This window comes from Vulpes lagopus, chromosome 20, assembly GCF_018345385.1.
Source record: "Vulpes lagopus strain Blue_001 chromosome 20, ASM1834538v1, whole genome shotgun sequence".
In the NCBI taxonomy this organism is placed as follows: domain Eukaryota; kingdom Metazoa; phylum Chordata; class Mammalia; order Carnivora; family Canidae; genus Vulpes; species Vulpes lagopus.
This window is the reverse complement of record NC_054843.1, coordinates 508,208-533,081: the sequence shown is the minus strand read 5'-3', so window position 1 is coordinate 533,081 and position 24,874 is coordinate 508,208. Positions and strand designations below refer to the sequence as shown.

Genomic DNA, 24,874 nt, shown 5'->3' with positions numbered 1-24,874 from the left:
CCCGGGGGTGGCAGCCGCCAGGGTGTGGGGACCCTCGTGGGACCGTCGAGCACACGCTCACACTCACGTGCACATGACGGTGCTCACGTGTGCTCACACTCACACACCCTCATTCGTGCTCACGCTCACCCTCTCCCGTGCTCACGCTCGTGCTCTCCTACCCTCACACACGCACACGCGGGATGGAGGCCCTTGGAGGAGAGCCCTGCTCTGAGCCCCGTGCCCTCGGGCGCCCCGTGTGTGGGCCCCTGGCTGGGTGACCCCTGCGTCCCCGAGCAGCCGCCGGCATGGGGCCAGGGCCGAGGACTGCGGAGGCCGCTCCTTAGCCGCCCCCCTCCTGCAGGCCCCCAGCCGTCTCCCCTCCCTCCTCTCCCCTGGAGGCCCCCCTCCCTGCCAGGCTGGCGGTGTTGCCCAGCAGGCGCCCCCGCAGCCGCCGCTCCCCAGGGTCGTTTCAGACCTGTGGCCACCCTGCTGCCCACTCCAGGGCTCTGCAGCCCCCACCTGGGACCCCCTGGATGTCCAGCTGACCCCCCGCGCTGGGGTCACGGTGCTGCTCACACGCCCCGGATGTGCCGCGCATGTCTCCCTGCAGCTGCTCCCCGGGGTGGATGCCGACCCCCACCCAGGGGTTCTGGGCACTCTGGCTGGTGGGGCTCCCCTCCCGGGTCCTGGGGCACCGAGCACGGCGGGCAGCCGAGGGTGAAGACCCGCTCCCGAGGGCCGGCTCTGCGACCTCAGCCGGGGACCCCCGGGGCCGGATGCCCCACCACGGAGGGTCAGTGGGCCCAGGCGGCCGTCGGGGATTCGAGAAAGGAGCTCATGCCTCTGTGCCCACCTCCCTTCCTCTCCAAGCAGGGGCAGGGCCATGGAGCCCTGCAGCCCCAGCGCCCCGAATCCTCCCAGCACACGGCCCCCCAGGGCAGCAGTGTGCTCGAGGCCCGGGGGCCCGGCCTGGCTCCCCACGCGGGTGCAGGGGTGCAGCTCTGCGTGAACACGGATGGTGGCCTGGGGGCCGGTGCAGCGCTCGGGGAGAGAGGCTCGGACTCTGGATGGGGGGAGTCGGCAGCTGGGGCGCAGGCCGCGGCACTTTCTTGTCCTTTCCCGTATTTCCTGTCTTTTCCATATTCTCTCTGGTGTGAGGTTGCATCACTTTCGTGCTCAGAAAAGAGCCCAGATGAAGGCACATAAACACGTGTACCAGGTGAGCACACGTCTGTCAAAACGTTTACAGCAGAGAGATACCCCCGCACGCCCGGCAGGACGGCCACCCTCGGGAGGCAACAGGTGCGGGGGGATGTGGAGAAAGGGGAGCCTCTCTGCGGCTGGTGGGAACGCAGGCGGGTGGCCACCGTGGGGGGGGGTGGCCTCGGGGGGCCGACACGGAGCTGCCCTCCGACCCGGCAATTGCACTGCTGGGTACCGACCCCGCAGCCCAGAGGCGGTGAGCTGCAGGGGCACCTGCACCCCCGCGTTCCCAGCGGCCGTGTCCACGGGGGCCGCGCTGCGGGAGGAGCCTCGACGTCCACGGACAGATGCTGGAGGGAGGAGACGTGGTCCCTGCGCACCCCGGGTGTCACTCAGCCATCAGAGGGGGGAGATCTCGCCATTTACACGGACATGGGGGGAGCCAAGGGCGTGATGCGGAGGGGGGGGGCGAGTCACCCGGGGAAAGACAAACTATGCAATTTCATTCATGTGGAATTTAAGAAACAAAACATATGAGCAAAGGGGGGAAAGGGGAGGCTGATAAACTGAGAAACAGACTCAACTCTAGGGGGGGCGTGCGTCTGTCCTGGGGGCCCCGGCACTGTCCCTCCATGGCACACCCGAGACTAATACCGTGCTGGGTGCTAACTGCCCCAAATTAAAATGAAAACCTTAAAAAATGTTTACAGCAGAATGACCGTTAAGACACGAAGTATTAGGGTTCCCTGGGTGGCCCAGTGGTTTAGCGCCGCCGTCAGCCCAGGGCATGACCCCGGGGTCCTGGGATCGAGTCCCACGTTGGGCTCCCCTCAGGGAGCCTGCTCCTCCCTCTTTCTCTCTGTGTGTTTCATGAAAAAATAAATAAAATATTTTTTTTAAAAAAAGACACGAAGCATTAGCCCTACTGCCTCTGGGTGGTGAAACCAGGTGATGTTTTTCTGATTTTGGAATCGCTCTATGATTCTATGACATCTTTTCTTGTGAGATGAAAAATGACAATTTTGGAGGACGTCGTGGCTGAGCCCTTGTGAGGCAGGAGGCTCCGGTGACCCCGGCCCCGCGGACCCCGTGGTCCTGCCCCCCAGCCCGGCCCCGGGAGAAGCTCAGGCCTCCTCCGAGCGCGGCCGCCAGCCCGCGGGTGCTTGTGTCCCCCTGCCGCCTGCTGCACGACAAAACCCCGAACCCCCATGGCTCCGCCTGCGGCCGTGGGCTGCCCGGGCCCCCGGGGTCCGCCACCCCTGCCAGGCCAGGTGGGGCACCTCACTGTCCTCACGTGTTCCTACTTGTCCCAAACCTGCAGGAGCGTCGGCACCTGCTGAGCTCTGCAGACCCAACAGCTGGGACGAGGACGAGCCAGTGAGCCGGGGCCAGGCTCCCACAGGGGTCTGACCTCCCCTTGTCTGGCCTGGTAGCCGGGGCCCTGGCACCAAACAGGGGCGCACTCGGCAATGCCCATGGCGCGGCTGGGGTGAGATCCGGGCACGTAGCATTGCTCTCACCGTTTACGAAAACCCCACAGGGTGGACATGGGGGAAGAGGCCGAGGACGTGCTGGAGCGGTCAGTGCGGAGCTTGCCCTCCGAAGGGTGTGTGATGGTTGTACAACGTCTGTGTGGTTTTTTAGGATGAGACATTTAGGCTGACATCACACAAGTGGCAACAGCTCCAGCTCTGGAGGAGGCCTTCTGGAACCTTCTCTGGGGCTGGGGTAGATGTGGCCACATCAGGATCCCACCCCACGGGGCCCTGGTGAGGTCCTCACTGCCACCCTCGGAATCAGGGTCTGGGTATAGAATTGACTCTTGAGGGCAGCCCTGGGGGGCTCAGGGGTGTAGCGCCGCCTTTGGCCCGGGGTGTGACCCTGGGGTCCTGGGATCGAGTCCTGTGTCAGGCTCTCTGTATGGGGCCTGCTCTCCCTCTGCCTGTGTCTCTGCCTCCCTCTTTCTGTTTTTTGAATAAATAAATAAAATCTTTAAAAAAAAAAAAAAAAAAGAATCGGCTCTTGAACAGCGCAGGTTTGAAGGCAGGGTCGCTGGCAGCGGGGTCTCCTGAACGCGCAGTGAAGCTCCCAGTCGCATTTTCTCCGTGTCCTCAGGATTCAGCAGCTCCGTCGTCCTCTTGCGACTTTGCTGTGACAACTCGGCACACGACAGGACAGGCCCAGTCGGGCTCTGACCCCAGGGGCGCTCGGGCCCACCGCGGCTCCAGGGGCTCCGTCCCTACTGGTTACCTTTGTTCTATCAAGTGGGGATCTTTTCCAGCTAGAGCGTGAGGGAGCGTGAGGGAGCGTCTACCTGAGCGGTTACTGGGGGCCAGTTACACGCACACCCGCACCCCCGAGAGGGCCTGGGCCTGCCACTGGCCTCCGGCTGGCGCAGGACGCAGGGGGCGCGGGGACCCAGGCCTGGGCGCAGCGGGGGCAGGGGGCGCGGGGAGCGCAGGGGGGCGCGGGGGGTCGCGGGGGTCGCGGGGGACGCAGGGGGGCACAGGGGGGCGCGGGGGGGGGGGCGCGGGGACCGCAGGGGGGCGCGGGGAGCGCAGCGGGGCACAGGGGGGCGCGGGGAGCGCAGGGGGGCACAGGGGGGCGCGGGGAGCGCAGGGGGGCACAGGGGGGCGCGGGGAGCGCAGGGGGGCACAGGGGGGCGCGGGGAGCGCGGGGGGGCGCGGGGGCGCGGGGGGCGCGGGGGGCGCGGGGGCGCGGGGGGCGCAGGGGAGCGCAGGGGGGCGCGGGGGGCGCAGGGGAGCGCAGGGGGGCGCGGGGGGCGCAGGGGAGCGCAGGGGGGCGCGGGGGGCGCGGGGAGCGCAGGGGGGCGCGGGGGGCGCAGGGGGGCGCGGGGGGCGCGGGGAGCGCAGGGGGGCGCGGGGGGCGCGGGGGGCGCAGGGGGGCGCGGGGGGCGCAGGGGGGCGCGGGGGGCGCGGGGAGCGCAGGGGGGCGCGGGGGGCGCAGGGGAGCGCAGGGGAGCGCAGGGGGGCGCGGGGAGCGCAGGGGGGCGCGGGGGGCGCAGGGGGGCGCGGGGGGCGCGGGGAGCGCAGGGGGGCGCGGGGGGCGCAGGGGGGCGCGGGGGGCGCAGGGGAGCGCAGGGGGGCGCGGGGGGCGCGGGGAGCGCAGGGGGGCACAGGGGGGCGCGGGGGGCGCGGGGTCGCAGCGGGGGCGCGGGGGGCGCGGGGGCGCGGGGGGCGCAGGGGAGCGCAGGGGGTCGCGGGGGGCGCGGGGGGCGCGGGGGCGCGGGGGGCGCGGGGGGCGCAGCGGGGGCAGGGGGGCGCGGGGGGCGCGGGGGGCGCGGGGGCGCGGGGGGCGGGCACCCAGGCCAGCGGGGGCAGGGAGCCGCGGGGCGGAGCGGCCGTGACTCAGCCTCCGGGACCCCCGCCCCCGCGCCGCCCCGCCCCGGCCCGCCCCCCGCCACCCGCCCGTGGGGCTGAGGCTGGGCCGCGGCCGCCAGAGCCGAGCGAGTCCCGAGTCCCGAGTCCCCGCCGAGCCTCCGCTCCTGGGCGCCGCCGGCGGTGACACGGTGACATGGGGCCGGGCCGCGCTCTGCTGCCGCTGCTGCTCGCCTGCTGGGCCGCCGCTCAGGACGCGCCGGGGAGCCCTCGGGCCGTGGCCTTCCAGGGTGAGTCCCGCCGCCCCTCCGGGCCCTGGACGGCGCGCGTCCCGGTGCCCGGCGCGACCCCACAGGCCCCAGCGTCCCCACTCCCGGGGGGGCAACACCCGTGGGCGACGCGCTGGGAGCAGCCCAGGTCCTGGCGGCGTCTGACTCCCCTGGGCCCCAACCTGGTCCCCAAGCTGGGACCCGGGGCGCAGAGCAAGCCACCCCAGGCAGGGCTCCCAGACCATGGGCTCCCAGGGTCACCCTGACTTCCCCCTCGGTGCTGGGACCCACAGGGGGCTCCCAGGGTCACCCTGCCTTCCCCCTCGGTGCCGGGACCCCCATGGAGGTCCCAGGGTCACCCTGCCCTCCCTTGGTGCCAGGACCCATGCGGGGCTCCCAGGGTCACCCTGCCCCCCACTCCGTGCCGGGCCTGCCTGGGGGAGGTGGCTCCCCTGTGCCCAGGAGGGCACAGGGTGTGACCTCAGCCCCCCATGCTGGCCCAGACTGCCCCGTGGACCTCTTCTTCGTGCTGGACACCTCCGAGAGCGTGGCCCTGAGGCTGAAGCCCTATGGGGCCCTGGTGGACAAGGTCAAGGCGTTCACCAAGCGCTTCATCGACAACCTGAGGGACAGGTAGGAGCGGCCGTGAGCCTCTACCCTGGAGCCCCACCCTGGAGCCGACCCCCTGCCCAACCAGAGGGCCGGGCAGGAACCAGGCCACTGAGTCACCCTCCTGTGTCCACAGCGGCTCCAACGGGCCAGGAAGGGGCTGAGTGTGAGGAGGGGACGTGCAGGGCACCCCAGGGGCTGGGGCACAGCGGTGCCCTGGGGGGCTCCCAGGACCCCAGACGTGCCGCCCCGGCCCAGCAGAACGGGTTTCAGGAGTTGGCAGGAGGCTCGTGGCTCCGCCCACTGCCAAAAGAGAGCCCCCCTCGCCACCCCTGGACTCAGACCCCGGCCCCATGGACGGTGGGAGCCTGTGTCCCGAGGCCAACACTCTGGTGTCGCAGTGTCCTGGTCCGGAGGCGGGAGGGCCGCCCTCCTTCGCGCCCTCACTCTTTCATCTGCTCCAGGAGTGTGCGGGGGAGGGGGGGTGCTGGGGGCTCCCGGGGCAGTGGCCGTCTGATGACTGGACACACCCGTGGGGGAGTCAAGGCCATGGGGGGGATCCAGGTCAGAAGCAGGCTCCTCCCCCAACTCCCACCTGGGCAGGGCCTGGGCCCCGTCCTGCTGCGCCCCTGCTGACCTGCTGACCTGGGGCCAGGGCACTTAGCCCCCAACCTTGAGGGGGTGGCAAGGACAGCGGGTGGGGGCCTCCCAGCAAGGGCCATGTGACCTGAAACCTTGAATTCAGCCCAGATGCCGGGGTCCCTAAGGCCCCCCAACTCCTCCAGGTGCCTTAGGCCTCGTTACTCAATTTCTCATGACTCAGTTTCCCCAGCTGTGAAATGGGGTGAGCTCTCCTGCTGTGGATGCTGTTGGCATTGCTGTGGGGGCCCCGGTCACCCTGACTGCTGAACCGGCTGGCATCTACCCCAGGTCCCGACGAGTGACCCCTGAAACCTCCGGGGAAGGTGCCCAGGGGCAGGAAAGGCAGCCACTCAGGGCCACGGGGACCCGTGCAGTGTCCCACTTAGAAGGGGCCTCCCTGCACTGTCGCCCTGCCCCCTGTCGTCCACGCGGGGCCCGTCCCCGGAGGGGCACACACCTCTTCCTCCGAGCACCCCGGACGTCAGGGCAGACAGTGGTCACCCGCAGGCTGGGGCCGGCCCTCCCGACCACGCCCCCACCCCACCCCCCCACCCCGCCCCGCCGCGTGTCCCGCGTGGTCCCCAGGGCAGGGAAGTCCAGCCAGCGCTGCCGGGGTGTGACGGGGCGGGGCGACCTGTGGGCCTGTGAAGTGGGCGATCGTCGTGCCCGTGGACGGACACACGGGGAGCCCGGGGCCCTGGCGGCACCTGCAGGGGGGACCACCACTCACCCCGCGCGGCCCCGCAGGTACTACCGGTGTGACCGCAACTTGGTGTGGAACGCGGGCGCCCTGCACTACAGCGACGAGGTGGAGATCATCAGCCCGCTGACGCCCATGCCCGCCGACCGCGACGCCCTCAAGGCCAAGGTGGACGCCGTCAAGTACTTCGGCAAGGGCACCTACACGGACTGCGCCATCAAGAAGGGGCTGGAGGAGCTGCTTGTGGGGTGAGTGCCCGTCCCAGGTGGGCGCCGCCCCGCCTCGGGGGGCCGTGTCCTCCACGCTGAAGGACGCCGCGCACCTGCCCTGGGGGACAGCAGCGGCGGCCACTCGGTCCCCGGCGAGCGCCCACCCGGCCGCGGCTGCGCTGGCCCGTCCCCTCCTGCCCCGGCCGGTTGGGGCGCTCGGGGGCGGGGACCCGTGCCTCTCCCGGTACCCCTGCAATTTCCAAGACAGCGTCGCTGAGAAATGTGACCCCACAAACCGTTGCCACCTGCTTCACGTCCTTTGTCACAGCCTCTGTCCGCAGCCGGTGGGCCGGGGGAGGCGGCAGCCCGCGCAAACCGCCCTCCGAGACGCGTCCCCCAGGCCGCCAGCCCCGCTCCTCCCCGCGCCGCGGCGCCCCCAGCTCGGGGGTCACGGCGGGGCCTCACGCTGCCCACCCCTGCAGGGGCTCCCACCTCAAGGAGAACAAGTACCTGATAGTGGTGACGGACGGGCACCCCCTGGAGGGCTACAAGGAGCCGTGCGGCGGCCTGGAGGACGCGGTGAACGAGGCCAAGCACCTGGGCGTCAAGGTCTTCTCCGTGGCCATCACGCCCGACCACCTGGTAGGAGCCCCGCGCCCGCCCCGAGGCCTGGGGGGCGCCGGGCGGTGGGGGCCGGGAGGAGCAGACATGGGGGGCAGGCCCCGCCGTCGTCAGCCGCCCCCCTCGTCCGCCCCAGGAGCCGCGCCTGAGCATCATCGCCACGGACCACACGTACCGGCGCAACTTCACGGCGGCCGACTGGGGGCAGAGCCGGGACGCCGAGGAGATCATCACCCAGACCATCGACACCATCGTGGACATGATCGTGAGGAGCCCGGGGGGACCCGCGGCCCGGGCGGGGACCTGCGCCGCACAGGAGCCAGCACAGGAGCTAACCGCTTTTCCCTTTCGCTTTTCAGAAAAACAACGTGGAGCAAGTGGTAGGGGTCCCCTCCCCCTCCCCCTCCCCTTCCCCCTCCTCCCCTCCCCTCCTGCCCTCCCCTCTCCTCCCCTCCTCCCTTCCTCCCCTCCCCCCTCGCCCCCACCCCCGCTGCCCAGGGCAGCACCAGCCCCTCTGCCCCCCGGTGCCCGCCGTCGGAGCGCAGGTGGGCACCCAGGGACCCCGCGGAGCCCCGCGTTCTAACGTGTCCTCTGTCCCCCCTCCTCCGGCAGTGCTGCTCCTTCGAATGCCAGGTGAGTAGGGGCCCGGCCCCCTCTGCCGACACCCAGGAAGCTGGCTCGGCCTGACCCTTCTCTCTGTCTCGCAGCCCGCCAGAGGACCTCCCGGGCCACGGGGCGACCCCGGGTATGAGGTGAGTGGCCGCACCCCTCCCTGCAGGCAGAGGATGGAGCACAGCACACAGGGCCCTGCGCCCGGAGCCCCTGGTGCCGGGGACGCGGCGGGCCCCCAGGCGGCTGTCCTGAGCCCCACAGGGCGCCCACCCACCGAGGCGCCCCCAACCGTGGGGAGAGAGTCCAGGCCCGCCGGCGCCGGGATCGGGGCTAGCGTGGGGGTCTGACCGCCGGCCTCCCCACGGCTCCCTGGAGGCGCACCCCCCGCGGGCCGGGCTGCAAATGTGGGTCCCGGGCCAGGTGTGGCCCCCACAGAAAGTCAGCGGTAGCGGCCGCCGTGCGCCCCTTGGCACGCTGCTCTGCAAGTGCAAGCTCCCGGCTGCTGCGTGATGTCGGAGTCCGCGGCCCTGAACCTCAGGAGCATCGTCCGCGGGTGCCGAGCCCGCCCCGGCCTGGGAGCCCCGCGCAGTGGGGACGGGTGGGGGGCCCGAGGGAAAGGTCGGGGTCCGGCCGGCCGCACGGGCAGCACAGGGCCTGGGGGCTGTGGGCGGGCGCGGGCACCCGAGCTCACAGACCCAGGGCAGGCCGCGGCCACGGCAGGAGCCCCAACACCCCAAGGCCTCTGCAGCTCCCCGAATATCTTGTGAATCCTTCTCTTGGGGACAAGTTGGGGGGGGTCTCTGCCGCCAGGTTCTTAGAAATAAACAGAAATCATCCCCCAACCTCGGTCTGCTCTGTGTTCCAGGGAGAACGTGGGAAGCCGGGCCTCCCAGGAGAGAAAGGAGAAGCCGGGGACCCCGTGAGTGCCGAACGCCCGACCTCGGGGTGGGGGTGCTGAGAAACCTGAGGCTGGCAGGGGAGCTGGGTTCGGTGGAAGCTTCTAGAAGGATGGCTGGTTTCTGGGCACCACGGTCTTGTGGCCTGACCTTCAGGGCATATGGCCCCAAGGGCAGTGAGCAGCCGTCCCTTCCAGCACATTCGGCCCAGACCTCAGTGGAGCAAGTGGGGGGTCAGCCCAGGGACGTCTCCCCACAGTCCACCCCCCACTCCTGGGGAGCCTGGACCGGCCTTCCCCCCTCCTCCTGGGGGGCATCCTGGACCCCCCTCCCCTCCCTGGAGCCCCACTGAGAAGACGCCCCCAGCAGTGGGGGTGGAGGAGCCATCACCTCAGGCTGCTGTCTGGGCCTCAGGCCTGGGCAGATGGGGGGCTGCCCCTGCCCCGGGGGCGTCTAACATGCCCCCTCCTCTGTTCCAGGGAAGGCCCGGGGACCTCGGACCCATCGGCTACCAGGGGATGAAGGTGTGTCTCCCCCTCCCCCAAACACATCTGGGCTCGCCCTGGGGCATTGGCCCGGGACACCAGTGACACCCCCTCTCTCCTGTCTGCTCTGTAGGGAGAGAAAGGGAGCCGAGGGGAGAAGGTGAGTAAGGCGGGCCTTGGGGTGGTGTCCCTCGGGGCACAGAGCCGCCCCCCGCGTGCTGGAGCCTGAGCCGGCGGCACCCATCGCGGCCACCCTCCTCTGCCTCCCTGGGGAGACGCGGCCAGTTCCCCGGGAGCCTGCCTCATGCTGGGGGGCCACCCCCTCCCTCTCTCTCCTGTCTCTGCAGGGCTCCAGGGGGTCCAAGGGCTACAAGGTGAGTGTGGGGGTGGGGCCTGGCTTCTGCCCCAGGGGTGCCCTCTGACCCTTGTGAACCCCTCCGTGGTCTTTGCTCCCTGCAGGGCGAGAAGGGCAAGCGAGGCATCGATGGCGTGGACGGCATGAAGGTGGGTCCCCCGGCGGGAGGCGGGGCCTGGGGGCGGGAGGGCGGGGCCAGGGTGTGGGAGGGCGGGGCCTGGGTGCGATGGGGCGGGGCCGGGTGTGAGGGGCGGGGCCTGACTGTCAGAGGGCGGGGCCGGGATGCGATGGGGCGGGGCCGGGTGTGAGGGGGTGGGGCCAGGGTGTGAGGGGCGGGGCCTAGAGGCCAAAGGCGGGGCCAGTGTGAGGGGGCGTGGCCTGGCTGCCAGAGGGCGGGGTCGGGATGCGATGGGGCGGGGCCAGGGTGCAAGAAGGCGGGGCCTGGCGGCCGGAGGGCGGAGCGTGGAGGCAGCGGGAAAGGCCGGAGCGGGTCCTGCCCAGCCCCAGGGCATCCCGGCCCCGCCCTCTCCCGGACCCAAGCGGGCTGGCCAAGGGGAGACCACCGTCCCTGCGGGGCCTCCGGAGGGGTGGCCAGGCCGGAGCGCGAGTCCGGGCACTGACCCGCCTTCCTCTTGCAGGGGGAGATGGGCTACCCCGGCCTGCCAGGCTGCAAGGGCTCGCCCGGATTCGACGTAAGTTGCATTCTGTCGCTGACATTTTCAGACTAAGTTCCCGGGTGCAAACGTGGACCTCGAGGGGTCACCTGGGGTGCCCCGCGCAGACCTACCTTTCCAGCGTTTGCACCCAGCCCAACGGCTGCTTGTTGCAGACCAAGGGCTGACCTCCTACGATTTCCCACCAGGGAGCTCAAGGACCCCCCGGGCCCAAGGGTGACGCAGGTGCCTTCGGACGGAAAGGAGAGAAGGTTAGTGGCCGGGCGCCCCCACCTGCCCGGCGTGACCCAGAAGTCCTTCCCGGAGGCAGACCCTCTGCGGGGGCAGGCGGGGAGCGGGGTGGAAAAGGCGGAAGCTGTCCCCAAGTGAGGGCTGGGCCTCCTTGCGCCCCAGGCCCCCCACGCTGCCCACCTGCAGCAGGCCAGGCGGCCCCCACGGCCGCGCAGCCTGGAATCCGTCCCCTCACCTGGAGGGCATGATGTAAGGATAAACAGGCTGCTGGTGGCTGCGAGCAGGCAGGAAAGTCAGGAATGGGGACCTCGGGTTTTGCGTCTGACGTGGGGCACAGCGTTCTGTTGCGGGTACTTTCCTGGCGTGTTGAGCGGCGGGGGGAGCTAGGGGGGCGGCCAGGTAAGGCTGACCCTCCGATGCGCCCCAGCCATGCAGACTTCCTGGGCGATCTCCGCGTGGGGCCTCCATCTGACTTCCAAGCGGATGGAACAGGCTTTGGTGACCAGAGCTGGACCACCTCGGCATGCGCGGGCCTGAGCCCAGGGGTGCCACGGGGAGGGGGCTTCAGGCGGGTCCTGGTAGAGGAGTGGGGCTGGGGAGGGCCCTCAGCATCCAGGCGCCTGTGCTCGGTGGGGGAGGAGGGCGGGGCAGGGCCGTGCCCCAGGACAGCGTGGGCATGACCTTTCCGACCTTTGCAGGGTGCCCCTGGAGCTGATGGGGAGCCCGGGAGGCCGGGGAACACGGGGCCACCGGGAGATGAGGTGAGTGCTTGCGGAGTCCCCCGCAGGTGGGGGGGCCCCGGGCCCTGGGATGGGGGCCGGCCGCAGCCCCGGGGCCCAGCGCAGGTCCAAGAGGGACAGCTGCACCCTTGTCCCCCCTAGGGCGAGCCGGGGCTGCCTGGTCCCCCCGGAGAGAAGGGAGAAGCCGGCGACGAGGTGAGAACCCACAGTCCGCCCCCCCCCCCCCCGCCCCAGGCAGAGTTCCCGTCCCAAACTGACGCTGTTTGTTCCCCTCAATCCCAGGGAAACCCCGGACCAGACGGTGCCCCTGGAGAGAGGGTGAGTGGGGCAGGGGCGTGGGCCACACCGCCAAACAGCCACGTGCTCATGGGCCCCAGGACTTCTGTCAGAGACAGGGGGACCCCGGGCTCTGAGAGGACGGGGTCTCCCACCGGGGAGGTCAGCGCCCACCCGGGCCTCCGCCCCCTCCTCCCCGCAGTGCCTGGGCTGCAGCCTCACCTCCGTCTGCCTCTCTCCGCACAGGGCGGCCCTGGGGAAAGAGGACCACGGGGGACCCCAGGCGTGCGGGGCCCACGGGGAGACCCGGTGAGTTCATCGAGCTGAGAGCCTGCCCCCGCCCCCGCCCCCGCCCCACGCCTGGGGGCTCAGGCCATCCGCCTCCCCAGGACACAGGCCGCCCGTTGGACTCTGGCGACCGAGCCCTCACCTGGTTTCCCAGCAGCACAACCCAACCCGGGCCCTGGGGCGTCTCAAGGGGCCTGAGGGAGGCCAGGAGGCCGCGGGTCCAGACCAGGAGAGCCAAGGGCAGGCTCCCCGCTGGCCCCCTCCCGGCGACCAGCTCGTCCCACCACCACCAACCCCGGCAGCCTGGGGTGCGGACCGAGCCTTGAGGGCATTGCCGGGAACAGCACACCCCAGCGGTCGCGCGGTCCCTCCTGCTGTGACCACCCAGGAAAACCGCTCCTCCGGGGACGGGTGTCCAGCTGCCCCGATGCGGAGAGCGTGTTAGCCCGAGGCCGAGGTCACTGAAGAGGGATTTGCTTTCTGCCCCGGCCCTGCTCCGGCCCTGCTCCTCGTAGCTCCCAGGGACCCCACGCCCCCAGCACGGGGGTTGGGGAGGGATGTCAGTGCAGGGACGACATGGCCTGACCCCGGTCCCAAGCTCCCCTGGTGCAATCAGGACCCCAGGAGCCCCTGGGCAAACAGGGCCGCAGCCGCTCCGGCCAAGGCCAGTCAGGGAGCCTCCCTGGAGGGGGAGCAGGTGCGGGCTGCGGCCCCCGGCCTCGGGAGGAGCCTCCTCGCTGCAGCCTCCTGAAGCCACGCAGGTCTCTAGAGGGCCGCTGACCTCCTCGTGGTGAATTCCCGGGAGGAGGGATGAGGCCAGGCCCGCGGGGGCTCGGGGCGCTTCCTGGCTCGGAGAGCTGGGGTCCCTGGCCTTGCCCGTGCGCCCAGGCAGCTTGACCTGTCCAGGCCTCCACACTCACTGCTCGTCCCTCCCCAGGGCGAAGCTGGACCCCAAGGTGACCAGGGACGAGAAGGCCCCGTCGGCATCCCCGGAGACCCGGTAGGAAGCTGTCTGGGGGGCGGGGGTGGGGGGTGTTCACGCTGGCCAGAAGGCTGACGGCAGCTCATGAGTGTAAGGGAGGTCTCTCTCCACTTCTGACGTGGGTGGCTCCTGCAGGGGCTGCCCAGGGTCAGGAGCCAGCGGCAGGAGGCGGGCGCAGCCGGGGCCACCCAGCTCCCACGGCCCTCAGGGACTGTGCTCATGGAGGGGAGTCAGAGGCTGCCCCCGTCACCCTGCAGGCTCCTGCCGGGACACAGGCCTGAGTGAGCAGACCCCGCCTCAGAGTGGGTGGGAGGGGCGATGGCGGGGGACCCCGGGACACCTGGGGACGCCCCCTGGCCTGGCGGGGCAGGGTCACCCCATGCTGGGGATGGCATCCTTGAGGCCCCAGGAGGCACTGGGGGAAGAGGCTTGCTCAGCACTGGGAATCCAGGTGTGAGCTCCTGGCTGGAGGCAGACGTGAGAGTGTCGGTGCATAGAAGTTTCTGGAATTCCTGGATGTGACACTTTCCAGAGGCCGTGCTGGGGGAGGAGATGAGAGTGGCGGCTAGGGAAGCAGAGGGTCCGACCAGGCCGCGGCCTTAGGTGGAGCCTCATCCCCAGCACGCAGGGAGGGCTCTGTCTTCCTGCCGGTGGCCAGGAGGCCGCTGTTCCAGATGCCTGAGCCCCGAAACCCCCGCGGGGAGGAGCCCAAGGCTTGCCCGCCCGGGCAGCCATGGACCTGGGGCGACCACCCCCAAGGCGAGCCCAGCAAGGGGCCACTCGCTGGGCATCCCGGGGGTGGCTGCCTGGCCTGCAGGGCAGGGTCTGCGCACACCCAGCTGGGAGACGCCAGTGGGGGACGAGGGGACAGCACCCTGGGGGGCCGAGAGCTCCGGGAGCTTCGCGCAGTCAGCGGCTGGGGGCCCCGACCTCAGAGCGCCAGGGCTCAGGCTCCGGTGGGGCGTGGCTTGTGGCTTCAAGCCTTTTTGGTGGCTTTTCTCGTGGAGAGAAATTAGGAATTGGGCTTTTAACAAAAAAAGGAATTTAAAAAACCAGAAAGCAGCAGCGACCGCAGCAGGGCTGCCCAGTCTGCAGGAGCATTAAAAACGTGCTGGGTCGGTTCCAGTGCGGGGCGCCGGGGGCGTGGACCCACTTGGAGGCCAGCTCGGTGGGGAACTGTCCTCCCACGTAATTCCAAGTGGGGCCCGCTAGGAGCCAGCTGTTGCCAGCGTGAGCACAGGCCCGACGCTCTGGAGCATCCGCGTCTCCTCGGCGGTAGGGGCGGATGACACCTCCCCAGTAAGATGGGTGTAGACGCTCTGTGGCTTGTGCACAAAGAGCCCTGTGGCTAGGCCCTGTCACCGGCTTCGGAGCCGCGGTTGAATCTAACTCCGACGGGAGAACGGCGTGCGGCAAAGGCGCCATTCTCCTGCCCCCGCGTCTCCCCCGCAAGGATCGATTTTACTTTCTTCCGAAGTTCACTTTCTTTCTGAACCTTGTCACGCGTGTGAGCGTGCGGGGGCTGGCACGTTGTTGACACAAGCAGCGTCCTTCTGGGATGCTCTTCCCCTGGGGGCCGTCCAGGTGGGCACCGTGGACTCCGCTCGTCCCCTGTCAGCGTGTACGCAGGCGCTGTCCAGGATTTTGCTTGGACCGTAAGACGCATCCATGCCCATCTGTCTCCGTTAGCTCGCTTGTCTTGCCACTTGTCCATCCATCCTTCCTTCCTCCCTTCCTTCCTTCCATCCTTCTGTCCATCCATCCAACCATCCTTCCTTCCATCATCTCATCTATCTTTTCATCCATCCTTCTACCCATCCATTCTTCCTTCCTCCCTTCCTTCCATCCATCTGTCCATCCATCCATCCATCCTTCTTTCCATCCTTCTATCCTTCCATCCTTTCTTCCTTCCATCCATCCATCCCTCCTTCCCATCCCTCCTTCCATCCTTCCTTCCTTCCTCCCACTGGCCTGGCCTGGGGCTCAGAGGGCCTCTGTTTCCCACCCATCCTCCTGGCCCCCATTTCATGTCCACAGAGCTACCCCCAGGAGCTCCAAGGCGGGGCTGTGGGTCCTTGCTGCTGGCAGGAGGGCGACAGCCCCCGCTGAGCGCTGGTGAATGGGACAGGCCGGGTCACCGGGAGTGTGTTCCTTTGAGGGAGAACCCCGCGAACAGGAGCCTCCCTGAAGGGGTCGGCAGACAGGCCCGAGTCCCAGGGGGGCCGGCTCCACGCCTGGCGTGCACTCCCCCCGTCTTCGGGCCGGGTTTCCCTGGTGCTCGGGGCGCCAAAACCTGGATGCAGAAAGGCAGACAGCGGCCCCGGGAGACGCATGGGCCCAGGGGAGCAGCCGGCGTGGGTCTGGGGCGCCGGGGGCTCTGCGGGGCCGAGAGGTGTGACAGTGTGTCCGTCTCCGCAGGGCGAGGCTGGCCCCGCTGGACCTAAAGGTTACCGAGGTGACGAGGGGCCCCCGGGGCCTGAGGTGAGTGCCCCCCACCGCGCCCGCACCCCGGGAGGGCCGTGGGACTGGGGAGCGCCCCCGCTCCGGGTTCGCGCAGCTGTTTCAGTGCATTTCGTGGCACCTGTGTCTTTCAGGAAACTCGAAAAATGCAGGAAAAAAATAAGAATTGAAATCTAAAATGCTACCACCCGGAGATAAAATGAACGTTTGGGCTTCTTTTCAACTTATTTTTCTTATTTGCATACTATGCCTTATAAATTTGGATTCCTAAAATTTGTTTTCTAATTTTGTCATTATGAACATTTTCTAAAACCCTTAACGATTTTGCACAACTTGCCTGAGGCGCCTGCGTGGCCCCCGGAGCTGCGTCCCTTTGCTTCTCGGAGCCCCGGGGCTGGGCCTCCCGGCCGTCTGCGGCTCCCAGCCCCGGGGGTCACCGCCCTGAGCACGTGGGTCCCCTTCTGGCCGCGTCCGGGGGCGCCCGGGGGATCCCGGGCAGGAGGTGCGGGCTCCCCCAGGGGCTCTGTTGCCCAGTGGGCAGCTCCAGCTGGTGGATTTAAAGATCCTCCCCGAGTCACGCCGCTCGGGCGAGTGGAAGCCCGTCCTTCCTGTGCTCAGCGGTGTGGCGCCTCGGAGCCCCCTGCTCACTGGCTGCGCGTCCACTTCACTTTCCCAAACCCCCCTCCCCTCTTTAGGGTTCCAGAGGAGCTCCTGGGCCCGCGGGCCCCCCCGGAGACCCCGGGCTGATGGGTGAAAGGGTGAGTAGTGGTCCCAGGGGCTCAGGGCCCGGGTGGGGCTGATGCCTGGCTGCAGGGTCGAGGAAGCCATGGGTTCGAGGTCACGCGCGGGGTCTGAGCGTCCCAGCTGCAGTGTCTGGGGAGGTGCTTCTTCACAGGCGACGTGGCCTGTGTCTGGGGGCATCAGGGGTGCTGCAGCCCCTGCGGTCCCTGTGCTCGCCGTAGGCCCCGGGCGCCCGCTCCAGACTCGGGTCACGCAGGGCACCCTGGGCAGGGGGAAGCCTTCCTCTGGACGCCACCCCGAGCCTGGACGGCGGCCAGTGACAGGACTCGGTCTACTTTCTGCAGGGCGAAGACGGCCCCCCGGGAAACGGCACCGAGGGCTTCCCTGGCTTCCCTGTGAGTGCCCCGGGTTCCTGCCCCGTCGTCCCTGGGGCCGCACCAGGAAGCGGTGGCGGGGGGTGTCCCTCGGCGCCCCTGCCCCCAGCCGAGTCAGAGCCTGCTGTGACCGTCCTGTCTTTCCCCGCAGGGCTATCCGGGCAGCAGGGGCCCCCCCGGGATAAACGTGAGTACACGCCCACCGCCGGGCTCCTGGTGTGCTCACACGTGTGCAGCACATGCACACGCTCACACGTGCACCCTCAGACCCACACGTGTCTCAGTCTGTGGGGCCCCTGCCCGGCCCAGGGTGACCGGCATTGCCCCTGGGCTCCCAGGAACTGCGCCCCAAGCCTCAGGGTGTCGTCCAGCCGGCGCTGGGCCTCAGGGCCTCCCCAGGACCTTGTGCCGTCCCCGCGCGGGGACAGTGTCTCCTCTATCTTTTCCTTTTAAAGCTTCTGCTTCTTAAAAAGGAAACGCAGCGCCGTGGCTTCCAGCTCATAAAGCTGGTTTCAAATAGAAAATTGGTAGAAACCAGGCAGGCAGGGGCCGGTGCTGGGGGACAGGACCCAGCTAGCGCGGGCGGGGGTCCCCGCCACACACACACCTGCCCCCAGGACTCTCCTCCCCATGGGCCGTGTGCTCCTGTCACCCGCAGGGCACCAAAGGCTACCCAGGCCTCAAGGGCGACGAGGGAGAAGCCGGAGACCCCGGAGATGATGTGAGTGCAGAGCCCCCCAGGGTGCTGAGGTCACCTGCAGGGTCCGGACGTGGGGCGGGGGGTGGTGGTGGAGGGAGGCGGCAGCTGCGGCTCTGCGGGGGACGAGGGGGCACCAGCCCAGGGCCCGTGGACGGACCAGACGCAGAGGGTCTGGTTGGTGGTGGTCGTGTTGGGTGACGCTGTGCTGTTCCCTTCCAGAACAACGACATCTCCCCACCAGGAGTCAAAGGAGCAAAGGGGTACCGGGGCCCCGAAGGTCCCCAGGTGAGGGGGCGTGGCCGGGGCTCGCAGGAATTCTGAGGCTGCGGAGGGGTCGGAGGGCAGAGGCTTCAGCACGGCTGGCCCTTTGACGGGGGGATAGGAGGGGACGGGCAATTTCAAGGGTCGGGGGGCTTCAGGGATGGGGGAGCAGCTGGTCACCAGGTGAGGTGTGAGGCGAGCACAGCAGAGCCCAGGGTGGGTGTCTGGGGGGCAGCCCTATCCACTCAGACCGGAACAACTCCCCACCCAGCAGTGAGAGCCGACGAGCCGTGCCCAGGGCCCCAGCTGGCCCCGCGGGCTAGGGAGGAAGTGCCAGTGTCTGGGGGCTCCTGATGGGATGTGGGGTCAGCCCGAGGGCCGGGAGGCTCCCGGCAGGCAGACCCGCAGTCCAGGAGGCCATGCGCCCTCACCAGCTTCCCCCCGTCCTTCCTCTGACAGGGACCCCCAGGACACACAGGACCCCCGGGACCAGATGTAAGTGAGCGTCTGTGATCGTCGTGGGGGGAGGCTGACCTCTCTGGCCATGGACCCCCGAGGGGGGGGCACTATGACCGCGACAGGGGGTGTGTGATGGCCACAGGGGACGCAAGGTGGCCGCCTGGCAGGGACCCCTGCCCCAGGGTGCCTGCCGCCCTGGAAAGTGAGTCCCACCGTGGTCTCGGCTAAGGGACCCGGCGGCCCGATGAGCTCCCCGTGCATGTGTGTCCCCGCAGGAATGTGAGATCCTGGACATCATCATGAAAATGTGCTGTGAGTGTCTCATCTCTGACCAAGTGTCTTCATTGGGAAGAATTCGGTGCCACCGGCGCCAGCGCCCACCTTTGGTGCAGAGAGGGCTCTGTTAAACCGCGGGGTGGGGGGCAAGCAGGAGGGGCAGGGGTGCGCCCCGGTCCGAGAAGCTCCCGGAGAGGGGGCCGGGCCACTGTCACCCCCGCTGCCCTATGGGGGAGGCCTGGGTGTGGGGCAGCGCAGCCCACCCTGGCGAGGGCAGCCCGGGCGTGGGGGTAGGATCTCTAACAGACCTGACTCCTCCCTTCTCCTCTTTCCCCAGCTTGCTGTGGTGAGTCCTTGGAACCTTTCTGGGGTGTTCCCTGGGGGGGGGGCAGGGGGGCGGGGGCCCCTGGAGGCTGACCCTCCCCTTGCCCGCAGAGTGCAAGTGCGGCCCCATCGACATCCTCTTCGTGCTGGACAGCTCCGAGAGCATCGGCCTGCAGAACTTCGAGATCGCCAAGGACTTCGTTGTCAAGGTCATCGACCGGCTGAGCAGGGACGAGCTGGTCAAGGTGAGGCAGGCCCGCCCCACCGCTGCCCGGGACACCGGGTGGGTAAGGCCCGGGGCCCTGCCGGAGCTCGGGAGTCCCTTGACCCTGGCCTGGGACCCCACAGTTCGAGCGTGACCAGTCGCACGTGGGCGTGGTGCAGTACAGCCACAACCAGATGCAGGAGCACGTGGGCCTGAGGGACCCCAACATCAGGAGCGTCCAGGAGCTCAAGGAGTGAGTGCCCCGTGCTGCAGCCTGCAAACCTCGCAAGGGGGGGCCGGGCCCGAGCCCCGCCCAGGCCCCGCCCCCGCCACCCCAGGCCCTGCCCCCGCCTCGCCAGGCCCCGCCTCTGCTGTTCCAGGCCCCGCCCTCACCACCCCAGGCCCTGCCTCCACAGCGCCAGGCCCCGCCTCTGCCACCCCAGGCCCCGCCCTCGATGCATCAGGCCCCGCCTCCACCGCGCTAGTCCCCGCCCCACCGCCCCAGGCCCCGCCCCCGCCACACCAGGCCCCGCCCTCGCTGCCCCAGGCCCCGCCTCCACCACCCCCAGGCCCCGCCCCATCGCCCCAGGACCCGCCCAGCACTGACCCGCAGGGCTCCGGCCCCACAGAGCCATCAAGAAGCTGCGGTGGATGGCGGGCGGCACGTTCACGGGCGAGGCTCTGCAGTACACGCGGAACCAGCTGCTGCCGCCCACCCAGAACAACCGCATTGCCCTGGTCATCACGGACGGCCGCTCGGACACCCAGAGGGACACCACCCCACTCAGCGTGCTCTGTGGCCCGGACATCCAGGTGGGGCCACCTCCACGCCGCACACGGCCACCCTGAGCCCGGAGTGGGGGGCCTCCTCCCCCTGGGCCCCGCCGACGCCACCTCTCCCCTCCAGGTGGTCTCCGTGGGCATCAAGGACATGTTTGGCTACGTCGCGGGTTCTGACCAGCTCAACGTCATCTCCTGCCAAGGCCTGGGACCCCAGGGCCGGCCGGGCATCTCTCTGGTCAAGGAGAACTATGCGGAGCTGCTGGAGGACAATTTTCTGAAGAACGTCACCACCCAGATCTGTATAGGTGGGCTCGCGTGGGGGCCCCTCGCAGCCCTGCTGGGAGCCGCCTCGGGGCAGCTGAGACCCGGCTGCACCCCCAGCCCCCGTGACCTCCTGGCCGCAGGAGCCCCACGCCCCCAGAGCCAGGGCCTCCCCAGGGCCGCCTCGCGCTCTTGCTTGAGGACCCTGTCGCCCAGCTCCCCAGGGAGGGCTGCACCGTGCTTCTCAGGCTTTGTCCTGCGAGCACGCACACTTGGAGTGACCCGCACACTTGCGCTTGCTCTGCTGGCGCCCCAGACGGCCCAGGGCCCACTTCAGAGCAGGTCCTTGTGGGCTCCGTCCGGCAGCACAGCTGGATGCACCTGCGGGCAGCCGGTGACAGGCGGGAGGGTGCGGGGTCACATCTGCCTACATGGGACACGGCAGGTCCGCGTCGCCCGCCAACAGTGTGGCATGAGGTGTTGGGCCTGCAGACCAGCCACTGTCCCCTCTGAGCTTCTGCATCCCCGTCCCCCAAAGGGGCCCGGGCTCTGCCCCGACACAGAGTTGGGGTGAGGACCCCTCGATAGTAGCGGGCGACCGTCCTCGGCCCCAGTGCCGCTCGACAGTAAGGGGACGCCCCCTCCTGTGGGCCCAGCGAGGAGGTGCTGGCCAGGCTCCGAGGGGTGCATGGGGTGCAGGGTCGCAGCGCCTGCCGCGGGGTGCTTCGGGTCCAACTCGCTTCGGGGTCCCGGAGGGGAGAGCCGCCCGAGGGCTCGCGGGCCTCATGCTGTTTTTCTCTTCCACAGACAAGAAGTGTCCAGATTACACCTGCCCGAGTGAGTAGCGGGGGGTCGCGGACGGGCGCTGGCGGGGGTCGCAGAGGAGGGTCGGGGGTAACCAGAGGCCGGCGGCCGTGTCGGGGGGCCTGGCCAGTGCTGACCCCGTGCCCCCCCCCACAGTCACGTTCTCCTCCCCGGCCGACATCACCATCCTGCTGGACGGCTCGGCCAGTGTGGGCAGCCACAACTTCGACACCACCAAGCGCTTCGCCAAGCGGCTGGCCGAGCGCTTCCTGACGGCAGGCAGGACGGACCCGGCGCACGACGTGCGGGTGGCGGTGGTGCAGTACAGCGGGCCCGGGCAGCAGCGGCCGGGCCGCGGGGCGCTGCGGTTCCTGCAGAACTACACCGTGCTGGCCAGCACCGTGGACGGCATGGACTTCTTCAACGACGCCACCGACGTCAACGATGCCCTGGGCTACGTGACGCGCTTCTACCGCGAGGCCTCGACCCGCGATGCCAAGAAGAGGCTGCTGCTCTTCTCCGACGGCAACTCCCAGGGCGCCACGGCGGCGGCCATCGAGAAGGCGGTGCAGGAGGCCCAGCGCGCGGACATCGAGATCTTCGTGGTGGTGGTGGGCCGCCAGGTGAACGAGCCCCACGTGCGCGTCCTGGTCACCGGCAAGACGGCCGAGTACGACGTGGCCTTCGGCGAGCGCCACCTGTTCCGCGTGCCCAGCTACCAGGCCCTGCTGCGCGGCGTCTTCTACCAGACGGTGTCCAGGAAGGTGGCGCTGGGCTAGTCCCTCGGCCGACGGCTCCAAGTGGGCGCCACGCGCACGCTCCGACCAACCCGAGGAGCCACCTGCTCATACAGGGAAGCCTGAGAAGCCCCCGTGTCCCCCGCCCCGTCCCCTCCGTGTTAAGGTTCCCGAAACCCCCCTTCCCTTCCGGGGGTCGCTGAGCACCGCCTCCCCTCCCGTGTCCCCCTCACAGCCGAGACAATCCCACGGGACTCTTGTTAGCCTTCTTCACGCCCCCGAGGTCTGCCAGCGACCTCGCCGTGTGAGGGCCAGACGGACGGAAGCCAGGGTCCAGGGGAGTTTTCAGCCCTAACCCCTGAGTCTCCCCCTCCCCGCTGCCCGGGGTCAGACCTGGGCTCCCGCGGCCTCGGGCCCGGGGCTCAGCACGGACAGACTCGCACCAGCGTCTCCAGCAAACAGCAGGCCATGGCGCCCTCAAGCCCGCGTCCCCTGAGCCCCGAGAACAAAGGTGCTATCCTGCGGACCCCCCATCTACTCGAAAGCCTGGGCCCTGGGCCTTCGGTGGCACAAAGCGAGGTGTTTCTTTTTAAACAAAAACCAAACAAAACAACCCAAAGCTCTTCTTCCTCAGGGGAGTGATTGGTTCTACGTTTTACTGAAAACCCTCTTTATATGTTAGTTTTCTGATTCCTTGTGTTTGCTCACTGTGTCCACGTCAGCCACTTTTCAGAATAAAGGTGATCATTCCTGCCTGCGCCGTCATCTTTCTGAGGAGTTAAAACCCCGGCCCGGCTTGCGCTTCCCGCCCTAACAGGAGGAGGAGGCAGGCCGGGTGGGGGTCCGGTGGGGACGCAAACCCCCTGCTTGGCGCCCACAGCCCCCTCGGGGTCTGGGGTGGCGGAGGGCCGGCACCTGGGCTGCAGAAGCAGCAGCAAGTTAGGTCTCGGGTGGGGAGCTGCCGTGGGACACGCGGCCGGGGTCCAGGGGCAGGGGGCAGGGAGCCGTGGCTGTGCCCTTGGCAGGGGTGGCCCTGGCCTCAGGAAGCAGGTGTGCACGGAGAAGCACACGGGGCTCGGTGCCCAAGGAGGAGGCGCCCGGCCGGTGGCACCCCGCATGCCGCCGCCCTGCAGCCGGGCCCGGAGGACACAGGCAGGATGTCGGATTGCGTGCATGCAGGCCTCGGGTGAAGGGGGCAGGCGTGCAGGACAGGACACCACAGGCACCAGGCCAGGACAGGGGGGCGGTGGGAAGCAGCCGGGAACCCGCAGGTGGGTGGGGGGCCGCCCTGTGCACACCACGGACAGCCCGGCAGGGGCAGGGGCACGAATCCAGTGGAGACGCCCCCCAGAAGGAGCGGTGCCAGCGCAGCCCGCCAAGGGGTCTCAGCGACACCGGCCAAACCGCTCTGCTGCCACGCGTGTCCCTGTGAAGAGCCACACGGCTGCCAGCGGGCAGTTTCCCTTCTCGGGCGTCCACGCAGCCGCACCCCGCACCCCGAACCGCGGTGGGCCGCCCGCCTGCGAGCGCCCAGCCTGACCTGCAGCCCGAGCAGCTCCTGGCTCCCTCCCCACCGCCCGCGGCCCTGGCCTCGGTTTGCAACCTGTAGCGCCCGCCTGGGCGGGGCTCGTGGGCCAAGGGATCCAGCCACCTGGGGTCCTGCACCCCCGGCAGGGACCGCGCCACGTGAGGGGAGCCAGGGCGCCCCGGTCACCGCCCCCAGCTGCGGCCCGGTTCCCTCGGGGCGTCTCCAGCCGCCACGGCTGGGTGTGTAAGCGGCCTGCGAAGCCCTTTTCCGCCATCGTGCCCGTCCTTGCCGTTCACAGAAAAATGGGACACGCTTCCGTGTTCCTGCGATACTCACTCTTCGCAAGGCCTTCCTGCGCTAAGCACGTGGGAAAGGGACCTTGGTGCATCTGTGGTTCTAGAAGACAGGTGTGAGCCGGCCAGGGAGCTTCCTGCCCTCCAACGACGCCGCCGGCCGCCGTGACAGCAGGGGTGGCCTGTGCTAGCTGTCAGACGGGGTCACTGAGGTCCCCTGGAGCCTCCTCGGAGAGCGGGGAGAGCTCCATGCAATGGAGCCCCACGACACGCACGATGGCTGCAGGCCGGGAGGCCCGGAGCCTCGCACGTGGCTGGTGGCAGCTCGAGGGCACAACCCGCGGCGACCCCGTAGCATCCCCGCAGCGCGCCGCCCACCCTGCGCTCCAGCTCCGGCCAAGGGTGTGAATCGCCGCAGGACACGGGGGTTTGGCGGAGTAACCAGGGTCCCTAACCTGTTGACTCTGCGTTAACCAAATGGAAGAGCAGCCCGGGTGGCTCAGTGGTTAGCGCCGCCTGCAGCCCAGGGCATGACCCCGGGGTCCCAGGATCGAGTCCCGCATCCGGCTCCCTGCATGGAGCCTGCTTCTCCCTCTGCCTGTGTCTCTGCCTCTCTGTGTGTGTGTGTGTGTGTGTGTGTGTGTGTGTGTGTGTGTGTTTCTCATGAGTAAATGAGTAAATAAATAAAAGTCTTAAGAAAGAAAATCAAATGGAAGATTCTCTGGGGCGGTCCGACCTGGAGGGTTCCACCTCGGTCCTTCCCGGGAGCTGCCCGGGGAGGCCACCCAGCCAGAGCCTGCGGGGACAGCAACGGAACGGGGACCGCCGCCCTGCACCTGCGAGGAGCCGAGCCCCGGCCACAGCCCGCGAGTCTGGGAGCTGCCCTGGGCCTCGGGCGAGGCGGACCCACCGCTCGGTTCCAGCCTGGGCCGCGCAGGCGGGACCTCAAGCCCGCAGGGGCCCCCAGATGCCCCGCTGGTGCGAGCCCGGCCGCTGATCATCCGTGCGCAGCCTGCGGGTCACAGTTCTGCCCCCGGGCCGTGCCTCGCCCCGGCCCTCCTGTCCCACGCTCACCCCCGAAATCGGGGGCCCTCGCTGGGTATCCCTGTCTCAGGAGGAAGGGCTCCTGTCAGGGTCCCTGAGACCACCCGCCCCTCTCAGTGCAGCCCAGCCTCCCCCCAGGGCAGCTCCCCTGCTGGGCCTCCACCCCCCTTCACCAGCTCCTCTCCTCCAAGGCCGGGGTTACCGGGGTGGGGGGGAAGGGGGGGGAGGCGGCATCACCAGGGCCTCATGCCCAGAGGAGATGCACGGGGCAGGGGAGGGAGCATCAGGGAGGCTGGAGGCCTGGACACCCCACCCTTGCTGGGGCTGGGGGGCCGCGGCTCAAGGAGCGCAGGTGCCTCTAGAGGCTGGGAAAGGCCAGAAACAGAAGGAACCGGCTCATGTTAGACTCCGACCCCCCGAGCTGTAACGAACAGAAACATGAAAGCCATTCCCCTTTGTTAGGACAACCGACATTTGGTCTTCATAATGCGTTTTTTTTTGCGCTAAGGATG

General features: G+C 69.2%; 1 protein-coding gene across 1 annotated transcript; it reads left to right on the top strand.

The window, feature by feature from the left end:
- The first annotated feature begins 4,613 nt into the window (after positions 1-4,613).
- On the top strand, positions 4,614-22,250 carry COL6A1 (collagen type VI alpha 1 chain). The gene is made up of 35 exons (XM_041735087.1): positions 4,614-4,813; positions 5,296-5,425; positions 6,791-6,991; positions 7,435-7,594; positions 7,710-7,838; positions 7,933-7,953; positions 8,186-8,206; positions 8,281-8,325; positions 9,051-9,104; positions 9,561-9,605; positions 9,700-9,726; positions 9,914-9,940; positions 10,026-10,070; positions 10,560-10,613; positions 10,784-10,846; positions 11,525-11,587; positions 11,708-11,761; positions 11,849-11,884; positions 12,089-12,151; positions 13,068-13,130; positions 15,531-15,593; positions 16,268-16,330; positions 16,658-16,708; positions 16,839-16,874; positions 17,346-17,408; positions 17,607-17,672; positions 18,108-18,143; positions 18,383-18,419; positions 18,721-18,729; positions 18,819-18,952; positions 19,056-19,165; positions 19,542-19,725; positions 19,820-20,000; positions 20,764-20,793; positions 20,917-22,250. The coding sequence occupies exons 1-35, from the start codon at positions 4,720-4,722 to the stop codon at positions 21,537-21,539; spliced, it is 3,081 nt and encodes a 1,026-aa protein (XP_041591021.1). The 5' UTR covers positions 4,614-4,719; the 3' UTR covers positions 21,540-22,250.
- The last annotated feature ends 2,624 nt before the right edge of the window (positions 22,251-24,874 follow it).

Bases quoted from the DNA above. Each gene is read 5' to 3' on its own strand.
- COL6A1 (XM_041735087.1), top strand. From the start codon at position 4,720: ATGGGGCCGGGCCGCGCTCTGCTGCCGCTGCTGCTCGCCTGCTGGGCC. The intron at 10,071-10,559 runs GTGGGTCCCCCG...TTCCTCTTGCAG, and splicing joins ATGGCGTGGACGGCATGAAG to GGGGAGATGGGCTACCCCGG. The intron at 11,762-11,848 runs GTGAGAACCCAC...CCTCAATCCCAG, and splicing joins AGGGAGAAGCCGGCGACGAG to GGAAACCCCGGACCAGACGG.